Here is a 14265-nt window from a genome sequence, read left to right on the forward strand (position 1 = left end):
GTTAATTCTAAGGACAGTAAGACCAATAGTGACAAAAAGGCCGAGGGTTGGATTGAACTCTTCGGTTCCTTTTGTCATCCTGAAGCCTTGTCACCATTCTTTCAGAATTTCTTCTCTTGTGATAACACTCACATCCCACCCTGTGCTCGCTTGGATGAATTGAAAAGAGGGCAGTTGTGGAATCTCTTATACCTACTCATGATATTTCAGGTCTTGGCTTCCAATGCACTGACCTTGGTGTGCACGAGTAGCAGTGGAGAGGATGGCTGTGCCTATGCAGAACAAGAGGAGATTGATGTGTTACTTCAGGCCCTGCAGTCTCCGTGCATGAATGTTCGAGATGCAGCTCTCAGAGTAGGTGGAAAGCATTCATGGTCACACTGAATTCCTTAATTTTTGGAAGTGAGTCTTCTCCAGCTCTGTTGGAGAGGTTTCAGCAGTGATGGTAGTCAATGGGCAGTGTGTCTGCAGGAGGAGGCAGTAGCTGTGGAACAATAATCATCTAACTAGAGCTTGAGCGTGATGTACTCTGGGTCTGCTCACACCTTTATTTTGTTAACAGTGTTGTTACGATGGTTAAATGTTTTCTATTTTGAACTGCGTAGAGTTTAGACTTATAAGGATAAAACTGTCAAAAAATTGCCTTTTCTGTATTGGCCCTGGTGTTTTAGGAAGGCTTCAGGCTTAGTCACTTCAAGAAGGTTAAAATACAAACACCAGGTGTATTCTTTCTTTGCTTTGCCGTGAAGCTAATTTCTGTTCAGCTCTTCTGAAGTAGCTTCTTTGCACTTAGAAGCAGAAAAGCCTGTAGTCACCAGAGCACAACCTAGTGCCTGCTCATGTCTCTGCACATTGAAAATGGAGCACTATTCTTAAATTGTATCATCTTAGCTATTTGCAGTACAATGTCTTGGATCAGCACTGGCAGTGTGCTGTGCACATGGACGTGAATTCTGACACTCCTAATCAAAAAGACCTTGACTTGGCAAAAGGTTTAAGTGTTTTAAAGCGTCTGTTTCTAAAATCAGATGTTTACACTGATTCTCCTGTAAATTAATTCAGGGACTGATGGAGCTACAGATGGTTTTACCAACCCCAGACAGTGATGAAAAGAATGGATTAAATCTGTTGCGTCGCCTTTGGGTCGTAAAGTTTGATGTGGAAGATGAGATTCAGAAACTGGCAGAGAGGTGAGAGATTTTTGTGGCTGTTTAGATCTCTCTCCTTGTGAAGCTTCACAGGCAAGGAGTTTGCCTCCCAGAGGTGGAGGGCAGCTCTAGGTCAGCCTTGTACTGCATGTGGCAGTGGCTTCTCTAGCTGAAAGGTGATTCATCACCTCTGTGTGTGCTGCAGGTTGTGGGAGTCCATGGGTCTGGAACTGCAGCCTGATCTCTGCTCTCTGCTGATCAAGGATGTCATCTACCATGAAGAGGCAGTGCGACAAGCAGGTGCCGAAGCTCTTTCCAAAGCTGTAGCTCAGTATCAAAACCAGGCAGCAGAGGTTATGAATAAACTTACAGAGATTTACCAGGAGAAGCTGTATGTAAGTATGCATGTCCCAAAGGATTGAGAGGCCCAAGCTTGTGCTCTATTTTTTAATCTTTTAATAATCATTTTTCCCCTTGTCTGCCTGGAGGATATATGTGAAGCTTTCTGTTGCTGTGTTTGAGCTTATCACAAACTTTAATGTATCTATCCTCAAGTTACCAGCAAGCAGTGGCAACATTGCACAGTTGGATGATATGCTTTAGGTGATAGAAGACTGTGGCATAGAGCCACGGGGGCTCTTTTTGATGCAGAACTATCTCTCTGCTTTTCTTTTCTCATGGTATCGTACCTCAGCAGTACTTTTAAAAAGGCATAGCAAGTATGCCTGGCAGCATCCTCTGTGTATGTGTCCTTGGAAAAAGCATTCTGATGAAAGTTTCCTCTTTGCAGAGGCCGCCTCCAGTTTTGGATGCTTTGGGACGAGTGATATCTGAATCACCACCTGACCAGTGGGAAGCAAGGTACAGTTATCTTCAGATTTATCTCATCACTTCCTGTCCATTCAGATGCAGTGTTCCAGGTTTTTATTTATACAGTCAGGCAGTGTATAAATAAGGGAAAGTTCAAGGAGCAAAATACAGGCAGGTTTATTAACTTGCTGTTTTCATAGTTCCTTCTGGTAAGGAGTATTTGTGCCTCCCAAGCAGGCTGTGCACACCAAATTAAGGTGCTCTGAGTTCCATCAAAATATAGGGTGCCCTTCTGGTAAGAACGGACTTGCCCTATCAGTGTGAATTTGTCACGTTACTGGATTCTCACCTCTGTATGGGCAATTGATTGTTTCAAGAGTAGCAAGCAGCTGTGATAGCCTTAATGAACTGAACAAATTCTAGTTTGCATAATTACTTTTTGTTCTATGCCCTGTACAGGTGTAATGGCAGAACATCTTGTTTGCTATCTTAAATTAATTTCTTCTTTATTGCTGATGTATGCTGCTATACAGCTGCTGTATTTCAGCAGTAGATGAAGTGATCCTAACGTTTGTCTATGTGTTGGCCCAAGTGTCTGTAATGCTTAATCAGCGTAACAGCCATTATGTGGCTGAAGGATTGTTGTCCTCTGGAGAACCTGCAGCATGGGGTTATGAAACAAAATGCATGTTGCTTGGACAGTTCTCTCTTAATTTCTGTAATGAATTGCTGATAGCAAGTGTGATTGTGACCTCAAGCAAATGCTTTAAAAAGCTCAGTAAGCTCACACAACTCAACATCTTTACAGGTGTGGCATTGCTTTGGCCCTTAACAAGCTCTCAGAGCATCTGGACAGTTCTCAGGTGAAGCCACTCTTTCAGTTTTTTGTACCAGATGCTCTGAATGATCGCAATCCTGAAGTCAGGAAATGCATGTTGGATGCAGCTCTTTCAACGCTCAACACTCATGGCAAAGTAAGTTTGAACACTTCTTTATCAGTGGGAACAGGTGGAATGAAAATGTAAATACTGTACTGAAGCCTATAGATAACTGTTTTTGTTTTTGCTGGGAGGGTGTTGTTGCTTGTAACATCTGAACCTTTTGTATAGTATGGACTTTTTGTTGAACAGTGTTCTGGTAGTGACTAGTGCTGACTGATTCTTAGTCATTGCTATAGAAATAAATAGGCTCGAATTAACAGGAGTTAATATGGCATATATTTAGAGTAATAGAAGTGAAATCATACCACAGGTCTTTTAATTCTGGGAAGGTGAGATTTCCCTTTCAGACCTCCTGGGGAGCAAAACTTGAAAGCTTGCTGATGGTTGGCTTAATTAAACTGCAAAACAACTGAAGTCTCTCAGAGAACTGAAAATGATCTCCATGCTGGCTGTCGGCTCTTCTCCAGCCATTTATTAAATGAGGGAGTTTTAGGGAATGTAAATTGTTTGGCATGTGGTTTCCTTATGTGTGCCAGTCACCTCCTTTGGACAGTGCTCTACGTTGCTGTTAAGCTCAGTGTCTGGTCATTTTTCACTTATGTCTTACAGCTGCCTTTATGACTTCTCCCTACAGGTGAAGACCAGTGGAGTGTTTTCATAATATTCAGTCTTCCCCTCTGTCTCTTAGAAAAGTAGTGAGAGGTTTTCTTTACTTTTCTGATCTTCCTTTGGGAATAGAGCAAACAAAAGAGCAGGCTCTGGTGTTTAGGCTAGCAGCTTGCCTGGAAACTTGCATTATTTCTGGTAGAACATTGTGCTGATGGGCTTGGGGATCTAATTTTCAAGAGCTAACTTCTATCTAGCAGGAAATATTTGTTGCCTGTCAGAATGGCTCAAGATTTTATGTGATGTGACATATTAAATGAACTGTAAATACTGTCTGATTGTTCGGTTTGTTGGCTCAGAGAAGAACAAACAAGTCCACTGAGCGTAGCAAATCTCATTCTGAGTGGACTCCAGTGGCAAGTTCTGTGGTTTTGTTTTTCAGGACAGTGTTAACTCTCTCTTGCCAGTGTTCGAAGAGTTCCTGAAAAATGCTCCTAATGATGCCAGTTATGATGCTGTCAGGCAGAGTGTGGTCATCCTGATGGGTTCACTGGCAAAACATCTGGACAAAAGTGACCCTAAAGTGAAACCAATTGTTGGCAAACTGATTGCAGCCTTGTCCACACCATCTCAGCAGGTGGGTGCTGTTTTGGAGGAGTTCCCACATCCCTTGTAGAGGCAGGTGAACACTGTGATGTCAGAGAGATGAAAAATGACTCTAGCGACAGGAATTTCTCATTGTAGGTGCGGTCCAAGAGGAAGTTATGTTAGCCGTGAACATTTTGGGATCTGATGATTTGAATTGTTTTACAGGTTCAGGAGTCAGTGGCAAGCTGTCTTCCCCCACTGGTGCCTGCAATTAAGGAGGACGCAGGAGGGATGATACAGAAGCTAATGCAGCTGCTTTTAGAGTCTGATAAATATGCAGAGCGCAAAGGTGCAGCTTATGGACTGGCAGGTCTAGTGAAAGGCCTTGGCATCCTTTCTCTCAAGCAGCAAGAGATGATGACCACTCTGACTGATGCTATCCAAGACAAGAAGAACTTTCGTCGGCGGGAGGGTAAGGAACAAGAGCTTTTTATTCTGAACACTTCACATTTCCCTTGTTTCTTCTACCACTGTGACTATATTGGGTGACACTTGTATTTCTTTTTCCTGTAGTTACAAAAGTTTGCAGAGTAGGAAATGGGGGCTGTTTGCCATGATGACATTGTGTCCTAAAATTGGTCTATTTACATTATGATGGGAGGTTAACTGGTCCAAGACAATATTCTTGCACTCATCCCTGCTGTTTTCGAAGGCAGGTGTTGCAAGGTGGGCTTCTGCCTCTTGAAAGGCATTACATATTCTTCTGCAGCAGGTCCAGGGGGGATTTCAGAGCATAGTTATAAGTTTTGCTGCTGTTTCCCATCCATATTGCTTACCTAAATAGGACTCAGAGTATGTTTTCAATACTATTAGACCTTTTGCTGTCCTTTCTGAGATCACAAATGGCCAACACAGCTCTTGCCACAAGTGCAGGAGTGTGAGAATTTTACAGTTTGTGGGACCTGAGAGTTTTTGGAGAAATTCTACAGATATCTGGCAAATTGTATTTTCTCTTCCTTCCCTTTAAATCAAGTGTTCTCTTCTGACTATCCTTTTTCTTTATTTAGGGGCTCTGTTTGCCTTTGAGATGCTCTGCAGCATGCTTGGAAAGCTCTTTGAGCCCTATGTGGTTCATGTGCTACCTCACTTGTTGCTTTGTTTTGGAGATGGAAACCAGTATGTGCGAGAGGTAAGAGACTGCAGATTTTGAGAGCATGCAGTGTTAGGAGAAAGCAGAAATTGAGGCTATGAATGCTGTTTATAATGGACAAATTGAGAAAGTAACATTTGCCTTGAAACACCACTAATATAACTTGATTTAATAATGGAATACATCTTATTTCAGTGGCCATTAGAATCATAGAATGGCTTGGGTTGGAAGGGACCTCAAAGATCATCACCCTGTGCTGCAGGCAGGGTTGCTAACCACTAGATCAGGTACTAGAGCAGATTTCCCAGGGCCCTGTCCAGCTTGGTCTTTAACGCCTCCAGTGGCATCTGGGCAGCCTGGTCCAGTACCTCAGTGAAAAACTTCCCCCTGACATCTAATCTGAATCGTCCCCTCTTTAGTTTAAAACCATTACCTCTTTGTCCTATTGCTATCTACCTTTGTAAAAAAGTTGATTTCCCTCCTGTTTATAATCTCCCTGTAACCACTGGAAGGCCACAGTGAGGTTTTCTCACAGCCTTCTCTTCTCCAGACGGAGCAAGGCCAGCTTCCTCGGGCACTATTTTACATGAAGGCTTCGTTTCCATTGTTCTTTGAGGGAGGAAGGAAAATGTGATGTGACAGACCTTATAAATGTTCTCTTCTCCTTGAAGGCTGCAGATGACTGTGCCAAAGCAGTGATGAGCAACTTGAGTACTCATGGAGTGAAGCTGGTTTTGCCATCACTTCTTGCTGCACTAGAAGAGGAATCTTGGAGAACCAAAGCTGGTATGGACCAGTAGCTGACTGATATGACTGAGATGACTGAGTACAGCTTACAGTTCATTTTATTGTCATTCTCCTTGCTTATTCCTTCATCCTTAATGACAACTTTGATAGTTTACTGTCTCATAAGGGGACTGGAAGCATACAGCTTTTAGAAATACAAATGAGCTTCCTGATACATTAGAACAAATTCTTCCCCTAACAGATACAAGAAGCAATATTTATTCCTTATCTCTCCAGAAGTTTTTCAAAAAGTGGATTTTTCTTTCCCATCCACACCTTCTTTAGTACAAAAGTAGATAATGTTTTTTTTTATTTTCAGGTGGCACAGAGTGACTTGATGCATTTCAGCCATTGTGTGTGTTCTCTGACTGGTCAGACCACTTGTATATTTAAACTTGACATGAACATAATCCTCTGTTAGCATTTCTTCTTAATGCTGTGTATTACTTTGTGATTTTTTTTTCTTTTTGCATATTTCATTCACAGGGTCAGTGGAACTGCTGGGAGCTATGGCATACTGTGCTCCCAAACAGCTCTCCTCCTGTTTACCCAATATTGTGCCAAAACTTACTGAAGTGCTCACAGATTCTCATGTGAAGGTGCAGAATGCAGGTCAACAAGCCCTCAGGCAGATTGGGTCCGTCATCAGAAATCCAGAGATCCTTGGTAAGAATTGTCTGTATCTCTAATGGCAAACAGCAGTCCTGACACTACCATAGTTTATAATAGCAAGGTTTTATCTTTGTTACATTTGGGATTAAATCTGAACCTCTACAGAAACAGAACTGCTCCTAGAACAGTATAGTGTGAAAGCTTCACAGCAGCTTTCTGCTTCAAAGTTTTTTGAATATTCCCTTCTGCTTTGTCATTTAACATCGATAGGGTTTTCTCTGTTCCTGTGCCTCTGAATGATTTAAAAGGATGTAAGACACCATGTGAGAGAACACTGTCTCACTCGGATGTGCCTTTTTGGTTTATGTACAAATAAATTATTTTCTCTCCTTTTAAAAAACACTCAGCAATCGCTCCAGTTCTGTTGGATGCTCTCACTGACCCCTCCAGGAAGACCCAAAAGTGTCTGCAGACTCTACTGGATACCAAATTTGTCCATTTCATCGATGCTCCATCCTTAGCGCTTATTATGCCAATTGTTCAGAGAGCTTTTCAAGATCGTTCTACAGACACCAGGAAAATGGCTGCCCAGATTATTGGGAACATGTACTCATTGACTGATCAGAAGGTACAGTACCAAAAAAGCTCTCTGTATTCTGTATTTACCATGGAGAAGAACAGGAAAGCATTTAGGGCAGACAGTACCAGAATCCAAGCAGGTTCTTTAATTAAATATATGTAAATGAACAGAAAGTGGCTATAAGTACAGTGTAAATTCTGGGGTATTTGTCAGCTTTGTACTCTGTTCATATATGTATTACCAGATATATCCCTGAAAAATAGTCCTTTGATTTTTACTGTAAACAAAATAACAAAGAAAGAAACAAAGCCACCACAGGTGAAAAAAAGATCAGTTGCTCACAAATGGATCCAAAATTTGTTTAAAAAGCATTTGTAGAACTTCACTGTAGGCTGAAGAGTGGTGTTTAATTTTTGTGGTGATAATCTCTGCGTTTAAACCCTGTGTAAATGTTAAGAATGTTGGATGCAAAGTGCTAGGTTGTGAGCGAGCATCAAAAAGGTCTTGAATGGTTTGGACTTCAGTGTTGCTTTTTTTACTTAAGAACAATTAAATGTGCAATCATTTATAGGATTCTAAAAGGAACTGATTAAAACTCTAAGGATGATCCCTAATAATAAGGGGCTGAAATGCCCTTTATGTAAAGATGATTTGAATTTTTTTCTCATTTTGGAATCTAGTTCTTATTCTTTGGGCTGTTTGTTTCAGGATCTGGCTCCTTACCTACCCAGTGTGACTCCTGGACTGAAGGCCTCCCTGCTGGATCCTGTACCTGAAGTAAGTCTTTTCATACAGTTAGTCTTTCAGTCCGTAATGTTGGGCTTTGTCCTCACCTCCTGTAGAAACGTAATCAGGCTGACTATTTGGCCAATCTCTTGTTTCTCTTGTCTCTTAGGTACGTACAGTATCTGCAAAGGCACTGGGAGCCATGGTGAAGGGCATGGGAGAATCATGCTTTGAGGATTTGTTGCCATGGCTGATGGAGACACTGACATACGAGCAAAGCTCAGTGGACCGATCTGGTGCAGCTCAAGGTGAGGATGACTGTGTGTGAATATTGAGCTCAGACTTTCCCCTGTTAAGTCAGGTTAGGTTGGTGTTTCTTGAGTTTATCAGCTCTGTTACTTTTTTTTCTCTCCAGGTCTGGCTGAAGTTATGGCTGGTTTAGGGGTGGAGAAGCTGGAGAAACTTATGCCAGAGATTGTAGCTACTGCCAGTAAGGTGGATATTGCTCCACATGTACGAGATGGTTATATAATGATGTTTAACTACCTGCCAATTACTTTTGGAGACAAGTTCATTCCATACGTTGGCCCCATCATCCCTTGTATCCTTAAGGTATGCAGCAGAAACATGAAGGGCTGTATTTATTAGAGGACAAAAAGAAGACACCGGGGTATTTTAAGCAACATTTCCATTAATTCTGTGACATGCAGAGACTTTTCCAGCATTGCTGGACTAAAGATAGCCACAAACTTATATTAATTCAAATTATGAATGAGTCACTTTTGCAGATTATTTTTTGCTGTCTTTTGTCTGTGGCCAGTAGTAATTTTTTGAAATATCCTTTGTCTGTTTGCAGCTCTACAGTTCATGTACTTCTTGTTGCTCAGAAAAACCATTTTATTTTCCTTGTTGGTATATTGTGCTGAAAGAAAGGAAATAGCTTCCACAGACACTTCTTTCTCTGTTCAGGCACTGGCAGATGAAAATGAGTTTGTGCGAGACACTGCCCTGCGTGCTGGCCAGAGGATCATAAGTATGTATGCAGAGACAGCCATTGCACTGCTTCTGCCACAGCTTGAGGATGGCCTGTTTGATGACTTGTGGAGGATAAGGTAGGGGATTACCATCTTATCCACAGACATTCTCATGGTTAGAGAAATGCTGCAATTCAGACTTCCCGATGTTCCTCAAAAAAAGTAATGCAGACACATATGAAGCAAAAGCAAATGTCTCTTTGTGCCTGTGGATTGAATACGATGCCTTTATAGCCCTGAGTCTGAGAAGCCCTGCTAGCTGTGAATCGGGTTTCCTGATATCTGCCATGCATTCTTACTAGGTTATTAGTTCTGATAGTGACTCTGAAAAGCACTTCTGAGGCAGTTGATGTGGCAACATTTAGTCCTAACATATTGCTTCTCATTTTTCAAAATGCTGAGTAAGTTTTAGTTGTCCTGTGTATGGAAATGTGCAGTGGAGCGCTCACAGTTAATAGCAGTTGCTTAGAAATTAGCTCTACTAAAAGGCATGTGTCAGCTGAGTGCTGATGGGTGCCCTCATCCCAGGTGAATGTCTTTTGGGATGAGAGAGATAGTGTGAATATCTCATTCTTTTTTAGAGGCCACTCTATTCCTTGATACATTACTATGATACCTTTAGTTTGGAATTAATTCTTTCCCTTTTTCTTTAGCATGCTTCTTCACTGTCACGTAGGCAGAATGATCTGACCTATCAGCCCATACAGCATTTCAGTGCTGACATAGCTCTTTCCGCTGCATTTTGCTCATATCTGTATTTGACATGTTGCTGTATTTGGACACGTCCTGTCTAATTACCCTGTTATAACACTTGATGTGCTTCTGGTTGCCAGGTTTAGCTCAGTTCAGCTCCTTGGAGATCTTTTATTCCATATCTCAGGAGTCACTGGAAAAATGACCACAGAAACTGCCTCAGAGGATGACAACTTTGGAACAGCCCAATCAAACAAGGTAAAGCTGTCCTTGTCTGTCGTGTCTGTTTTTTAATCAGCTTGAAAAGCTTGCTGGAAAGACTTAATGGATTAATATGTGTTCTGTTCCTTTTATAAATTTCAGGAGTGGTTAACACAATTCTGTATGTTTCTATACAGGCTATTATTAATGCTCTTGGTGTGGAGAGGAGGAACAGGGTGCTGGCAGGGCTGTACATGGGTCGTTCTGACACCCAGCTGGTAGTGCGTCAAGCTTCTTTACACGTTTGGAAGATCGTAGTTTCAAACACTCCTCGCACACTGCGTGAAATTTTGCCAACACTCTTTGGGCTTCTGCTGAAATTCTTGGCCAGTACTTGTGCCGATAAGCGAACGGTGAGAAATTGAGTAATACTTTCCTGTTTCTGCAGGCGGTCTTGTAAAGTGATTAAGAACGCAGGATAATTCTGTTCTTTGAATTGTTTTAAAGCTATAATGAATTTAACTGGTCAGAGGATATCTGAATTCTTCGCTGAAAGGCAATGGTGGTGGAAGTAGAACAATTTTTCCATGGCTACTTATTTTAATAGCGTTTCCATTGCTACATTTTTTGTCTATACTTGGAAAAGTGGTTTATAGTCAAAAAATAACATCTGCTCAAAATTCAGCTTCTGAACTATTTTCCTTGTTTAGAAAACGTAATTACCTAAGTTTAATTAACAGGTTGCGGCACGGACCTTAGGAGACCTTGTCCGAAAGTTAGGAGAGAAGATCCTTCCTGAAATCATTCCCATTCTGGAAGATGGCCTGAGGTCAGACAAGAATGATGAAAGGCAAGGAGTCTGCATTGGGCTGAGTGAGATAATGAAGTCCACCAGCAGGGATGCGGTAAGTTAAATAAGGAGGGTGAAATCTGCCATTTCCCAGATACAGTCTTGCAGCTGAGATGCAAAAATACAGTAACACTGTTGGACTTATTCTGTGGACTAAATTAAAGGCTCATATCTAATGTGAGTTGCTGTCGAAGCAAATGTGTGTATTTGTATCTACTGGTACATTTAAAACATTGCACAGTTCTGACATTTATGAGCCACAGAAGCATCTACAAGGCAGTCTTAGAACACTGCAAATCTTTAATCTTTCTTCCACTGTATTTCAACCAAATAGCAGTTCAGTTTCTGTTGTGCAAATTCAGGTTTTTAGCTATTTTACTGAGATGCATCTGTCCATTGTGCTTTATATAACCTGTAATTTTATCTTTATGTATTTAGGTGCTGGTTTTCTCAGAGTCCCTGGTGCCTACAGTGAGAAAAGCACTGTGTGACCCTCTGGAAGAAGTGAGAGAGGCTGCAGCTAAAACCTTTGAACAGTTGCACTCAACAATTGGGCATCAAGCTCTTGAAGATATCCTTCCTTTTTTGTTGAAGCAGCTGGTAAGCACTGCTCAACATGAACCAATTACTTAATCAGTAATGTTATAGGACCGGTTTTGAATAACTAGCTTAAGAGAGAAGGAAATTTGCACTGGCAGACCTTCTAAAGAATGCCCATCTCTATTTTGTCTCTTCTGTGGAGTCATGCTTGTCATCAGTAGGGAAGGTTTTGTGGTTAAAGCATAGACTTAAGAATTGCTACATCCGGCTCTGCTAGGGAATTGCAAATGTCACCTCCGTAAATTGGTCACCATGCCTGACGTGTTGCATCTTTTTCTCCACTTAGGTTTAGCTGTATAGTGTGAGAGTGCTTTTATGTAGAAGTACCTGTGTGAGTGTTGGTTGTATGATCGTGCAGTGAGTTGTCACCTTGTAAGAGGGGGTTAGCTTGGTGTGTCACAAATCACGTCCTGTTTTTGTTTTCTCTCTATATAGGATAACGAAGAGACATCTGACTTTGCTGTGGATGGTCTTAAACAAGTTATGGCTGTCAAGAGCCGTGTGGTACTGCCTTATTTGGTGCCAAAGGTACAACTGGAAACCAATTTTAAACTTCTGTCTAAAAGCTGTGCTTCTTCTTGTGTTTGCTGCCAGTTTTCTTTGGAACAATCTGCCAAAACGTTTCTGTGCTCAAAACTGTGTCATTGTGGCGCACTCATACTTAAAAATTTTCCTGTTATAAATGACCTGAGATTCCTCTCGAAGAAACTTTCTGCTCATCTCATTTTTGTTTTTGTTTGGTTTTGCCTTTTAGCTGACTACTCCCCCTGTGAACACCCGTGTGCTGGCTTTCCTCTCATCAGTAGCAGGGGATGCTCTGACAAGGCACTTGAGTGTCATCCTGCCTGCTATGATGTCTGCACTGAAAGAGAAGCTGGGGACTAGTGAAGAGCAACTGGCAAGTAGCATGGCTCAGCTCTCTGCTATGACAGGCTGCCTGAAGATGGTTTGGGTTTACCTCTCAGCACCGAGTCTGTATTCCCTAGATATACAGGCTGTGTGCTTTAATTCTATCCACTGCCTTCTTTAGGCAGAGTCTTCTTGCCTGGTGGTATATTGAGAGTTGAAAAACATATGCTTTCCAAATCCATTTGTATCCTTAAAGAAATCTCTTTGGCCCAAACAAGATACAATTCTCTGTTTACTTATTCTTTGGAAACTGTCAGAGTGTCTGGTGAAGTTTGTATGTATTAGTGGGAAATAGGACTGAAAGATTAAAGGGATGAAAGGAGAAAATCTCCTATTTGCATGTAGTGCTCCTTCTGAACTACTTTCAGAAACATCCATTGTTTGGACTCCAGAAAGCATCCTGGAGCTGTGATTGCATATAGATGTACACAGGCTGGTGAACTGAGAATGCTGTGGATAGAGTCCTGTCTGATACAGATGCCCATCTGCTCAGCTTCTAGCCCTGAGTTCGTTTCTAAGATACCTACAGCTGTATTTGCATTTAGTATCTCGACACAAAGACTTGAACTGAATTAAAAGAATTATCTAATGAGACCCGTGGTCTCTGAGAGTGAGCAAGACTGGGTGGACAAAGGTACTTTGATTCTTGGAATTCAGCTCTTCTGTAGCAGTAGAGCCACCTGTGCAACTTTTCAGGTCATTTGTTGAATTTTGAGAGTTGGTTTTGTACTTACGTCTCCTCCTGGACTGGGGACCCATTCATAATGTTTTTGGGCTTTTTTCTTTCCCCTGACATTTGTTACTAAGTAAGCACAAGGATGGAGGCAGCAGTAGGAAATCGGTTCTGAATTAAGCCTTTGATGGCAGTGCAACCAGCTATTCCAAAACAAAAGTTTAGCAAGTGGTATATGTTGTATCTTTTGTCTTAGAGATGATGTTCTGGATAGCATAGGGAAAACTGGGACTAACTCTGGTTTTATTCTATTTGAGAGTTAATGTAGAATTAATTTGGACTCTTTAGGAAATGGCAAATTGCCAGTCTGTAATCCTTTCTGTGGAAGATGATGTTGGACAAAGAATTATAACTGAAGATTTACTAGAAGCTACCCGCAGCCCTGACCTGGGAATGAGACAAGCAGCAGCTATCATGCTGAATATCTACTGCTCCAAGACAAAAGCAGACCTCACGGGTCATCTTAAGAGCTTGGTTTCAGGCTTGATACGTTTATTTAATGATACCAATCCTGTAGTTTTGAATGAGAGCTGGGACGCACTTAATTCCATCACCAAGGTAAGAAACAGCTTCAGAAGTTTACAGTGGTAGTGGTTGGCAAGGAGAAAATGGAGATAACTGGTAAAATACTGTCTGAATTGAATCTCCTGCTTAAACTACTTCTGTGTTGGCAAGTGCTGCAAAGATTTGAGATGTAAGATGAGCTTGGCATCAGCATTGCCAGTGAATAGTTAGGTCTTTGGAATGGGTGGGAAACAAGTGTCTTCTCATGATGCAACTGAGAATTCAGAAGGAACTGTAAGTTGTGATATTACTTCATCTTTTTGCCTTGCTCCTCTCTCCTACAGAAATTAGATGCTGGGAACCAGCTTGCTCTCATTGAGGACCTACACAAGGACATCCGGGTTGTAGGGAACGAGGCCAAAGGCGAGCATGTGCCAGGATTTTGTATTCCTAAGAAGGTAAAGGGTCAGAATGAGCGTGTGATGCAGAAATGGACTTGATCTCAACCACCCTATTTAATTCTGGGGGGAAACTGATTGATACTATGTTATGGTAGTAGAAATACTGAAACTGTAGCATTTAAAACCCCTGTGTTGGAGAGACTTTTTGTAGGTTGTTGGTGCTTTTGGATTACCTTGCAGACATCTCCTTTTGTGACAAGATCTTTGACAATTCTGTTATGCCTGGAAGTCATAATTGCTGATTCTGTGGAGGAGTAATGCTGGACTTCTGTGCCAAATTTCTATGGTTTAAAAATTCCCTCATCCACCAGCACTTTCCTCATAGCAACTGGC

General features: G+C 41.6%; 1 protein-coding gene across 10 annotated transcripts in view; it reads left to right on the forward strand.

The window, feature by feature from the left end:
* GCN1 (GCN1 activator of EIF2AK4) overlaps nt 1–14265 on the forward strand; it is a 38682-nt gene that overhangs the window by 17492 nt on the left and 6925 nt on the right. For 9 of the 10 annotated variants that reach the window (XM_085556115.1, XM_015877953.2, XM_015877955.2 and 6 more), the window contains 23 exons: nt 211–354; nt 1063–1190; nt 1354–1543; nt 1939–2009; nt 2767–2932; nt 3948–4142; nt 4319–4565; nt 5161–5282; nt 5915–6029; nt 6516–6695; nt 7049–7269; nt 7930–7998; nt 8117–8255; nt 8363–8559; nt 8917–9059; nt 9815–9932; nt 10073–10288; nt 10616–10780; nt 11164–11325; nt 11761–11853; nt 12080–12223; nt 13256–13525; nt 13816–13929. In XM_085556115.1, coding sequence (XP_085412241.1) covers nt 211–354; nt 1063–1190; nt 1354–1543; nt 1939–2009; nt 2767–2932; nt 3948–4142; nt 4319–4565; nt 5161–5282; nt 5915–6029; nt 6516–6695; nt 7049–7269; nt 7930–7998; nt 8117–8255; nt 8363–8559; nt 8917–9059; nt 9815–9932; nt 10073–10288; nt 10616–10780; nt 11164–11325; nt 11761–11853; nt 12080–12223; nt 13256–13525; nt 13816–13929 — 3609 coding nt within the window. Of the gene's footprint in view, nt 1–210; nt 355–1062; nt 1191–1353; nt 1544–1938; nt 2010–2766; nt 2933–3947; nt 4143–4318; nt 4566–5160; nt 5283–5914; nt 6030–6515; nt 6696–7048; nt 7270–7929; nt 7999–8116; nt 8256–8362; nt 8560–8803; nt 9060–9814; nt 9933–10072; nt 10289–10615; nt 10781–11163; nt 11326–11760; nt 11854–12079; nt 12224–13255; nt 13526–13815; nt 13930–14265 lie in introns of those variants that run through there. The other variant, XM_085556117.1, reaches the window with a different exon arrangement.

This window comes from Coturnix japonica, chromosome 9 (genome assembly GCF_054131305.1).
Source record: "Coturnix japonica strain WE chromosome 9, WE-NBRP24, whole genome shotgun sequence".
Taxonomy (NCBI): domain Eukaryota; kingdom Metazoa; phylum Chordata; class Aves; order Galliformes; family Phasianidae; genus Coturnix; species Coturnix japonica.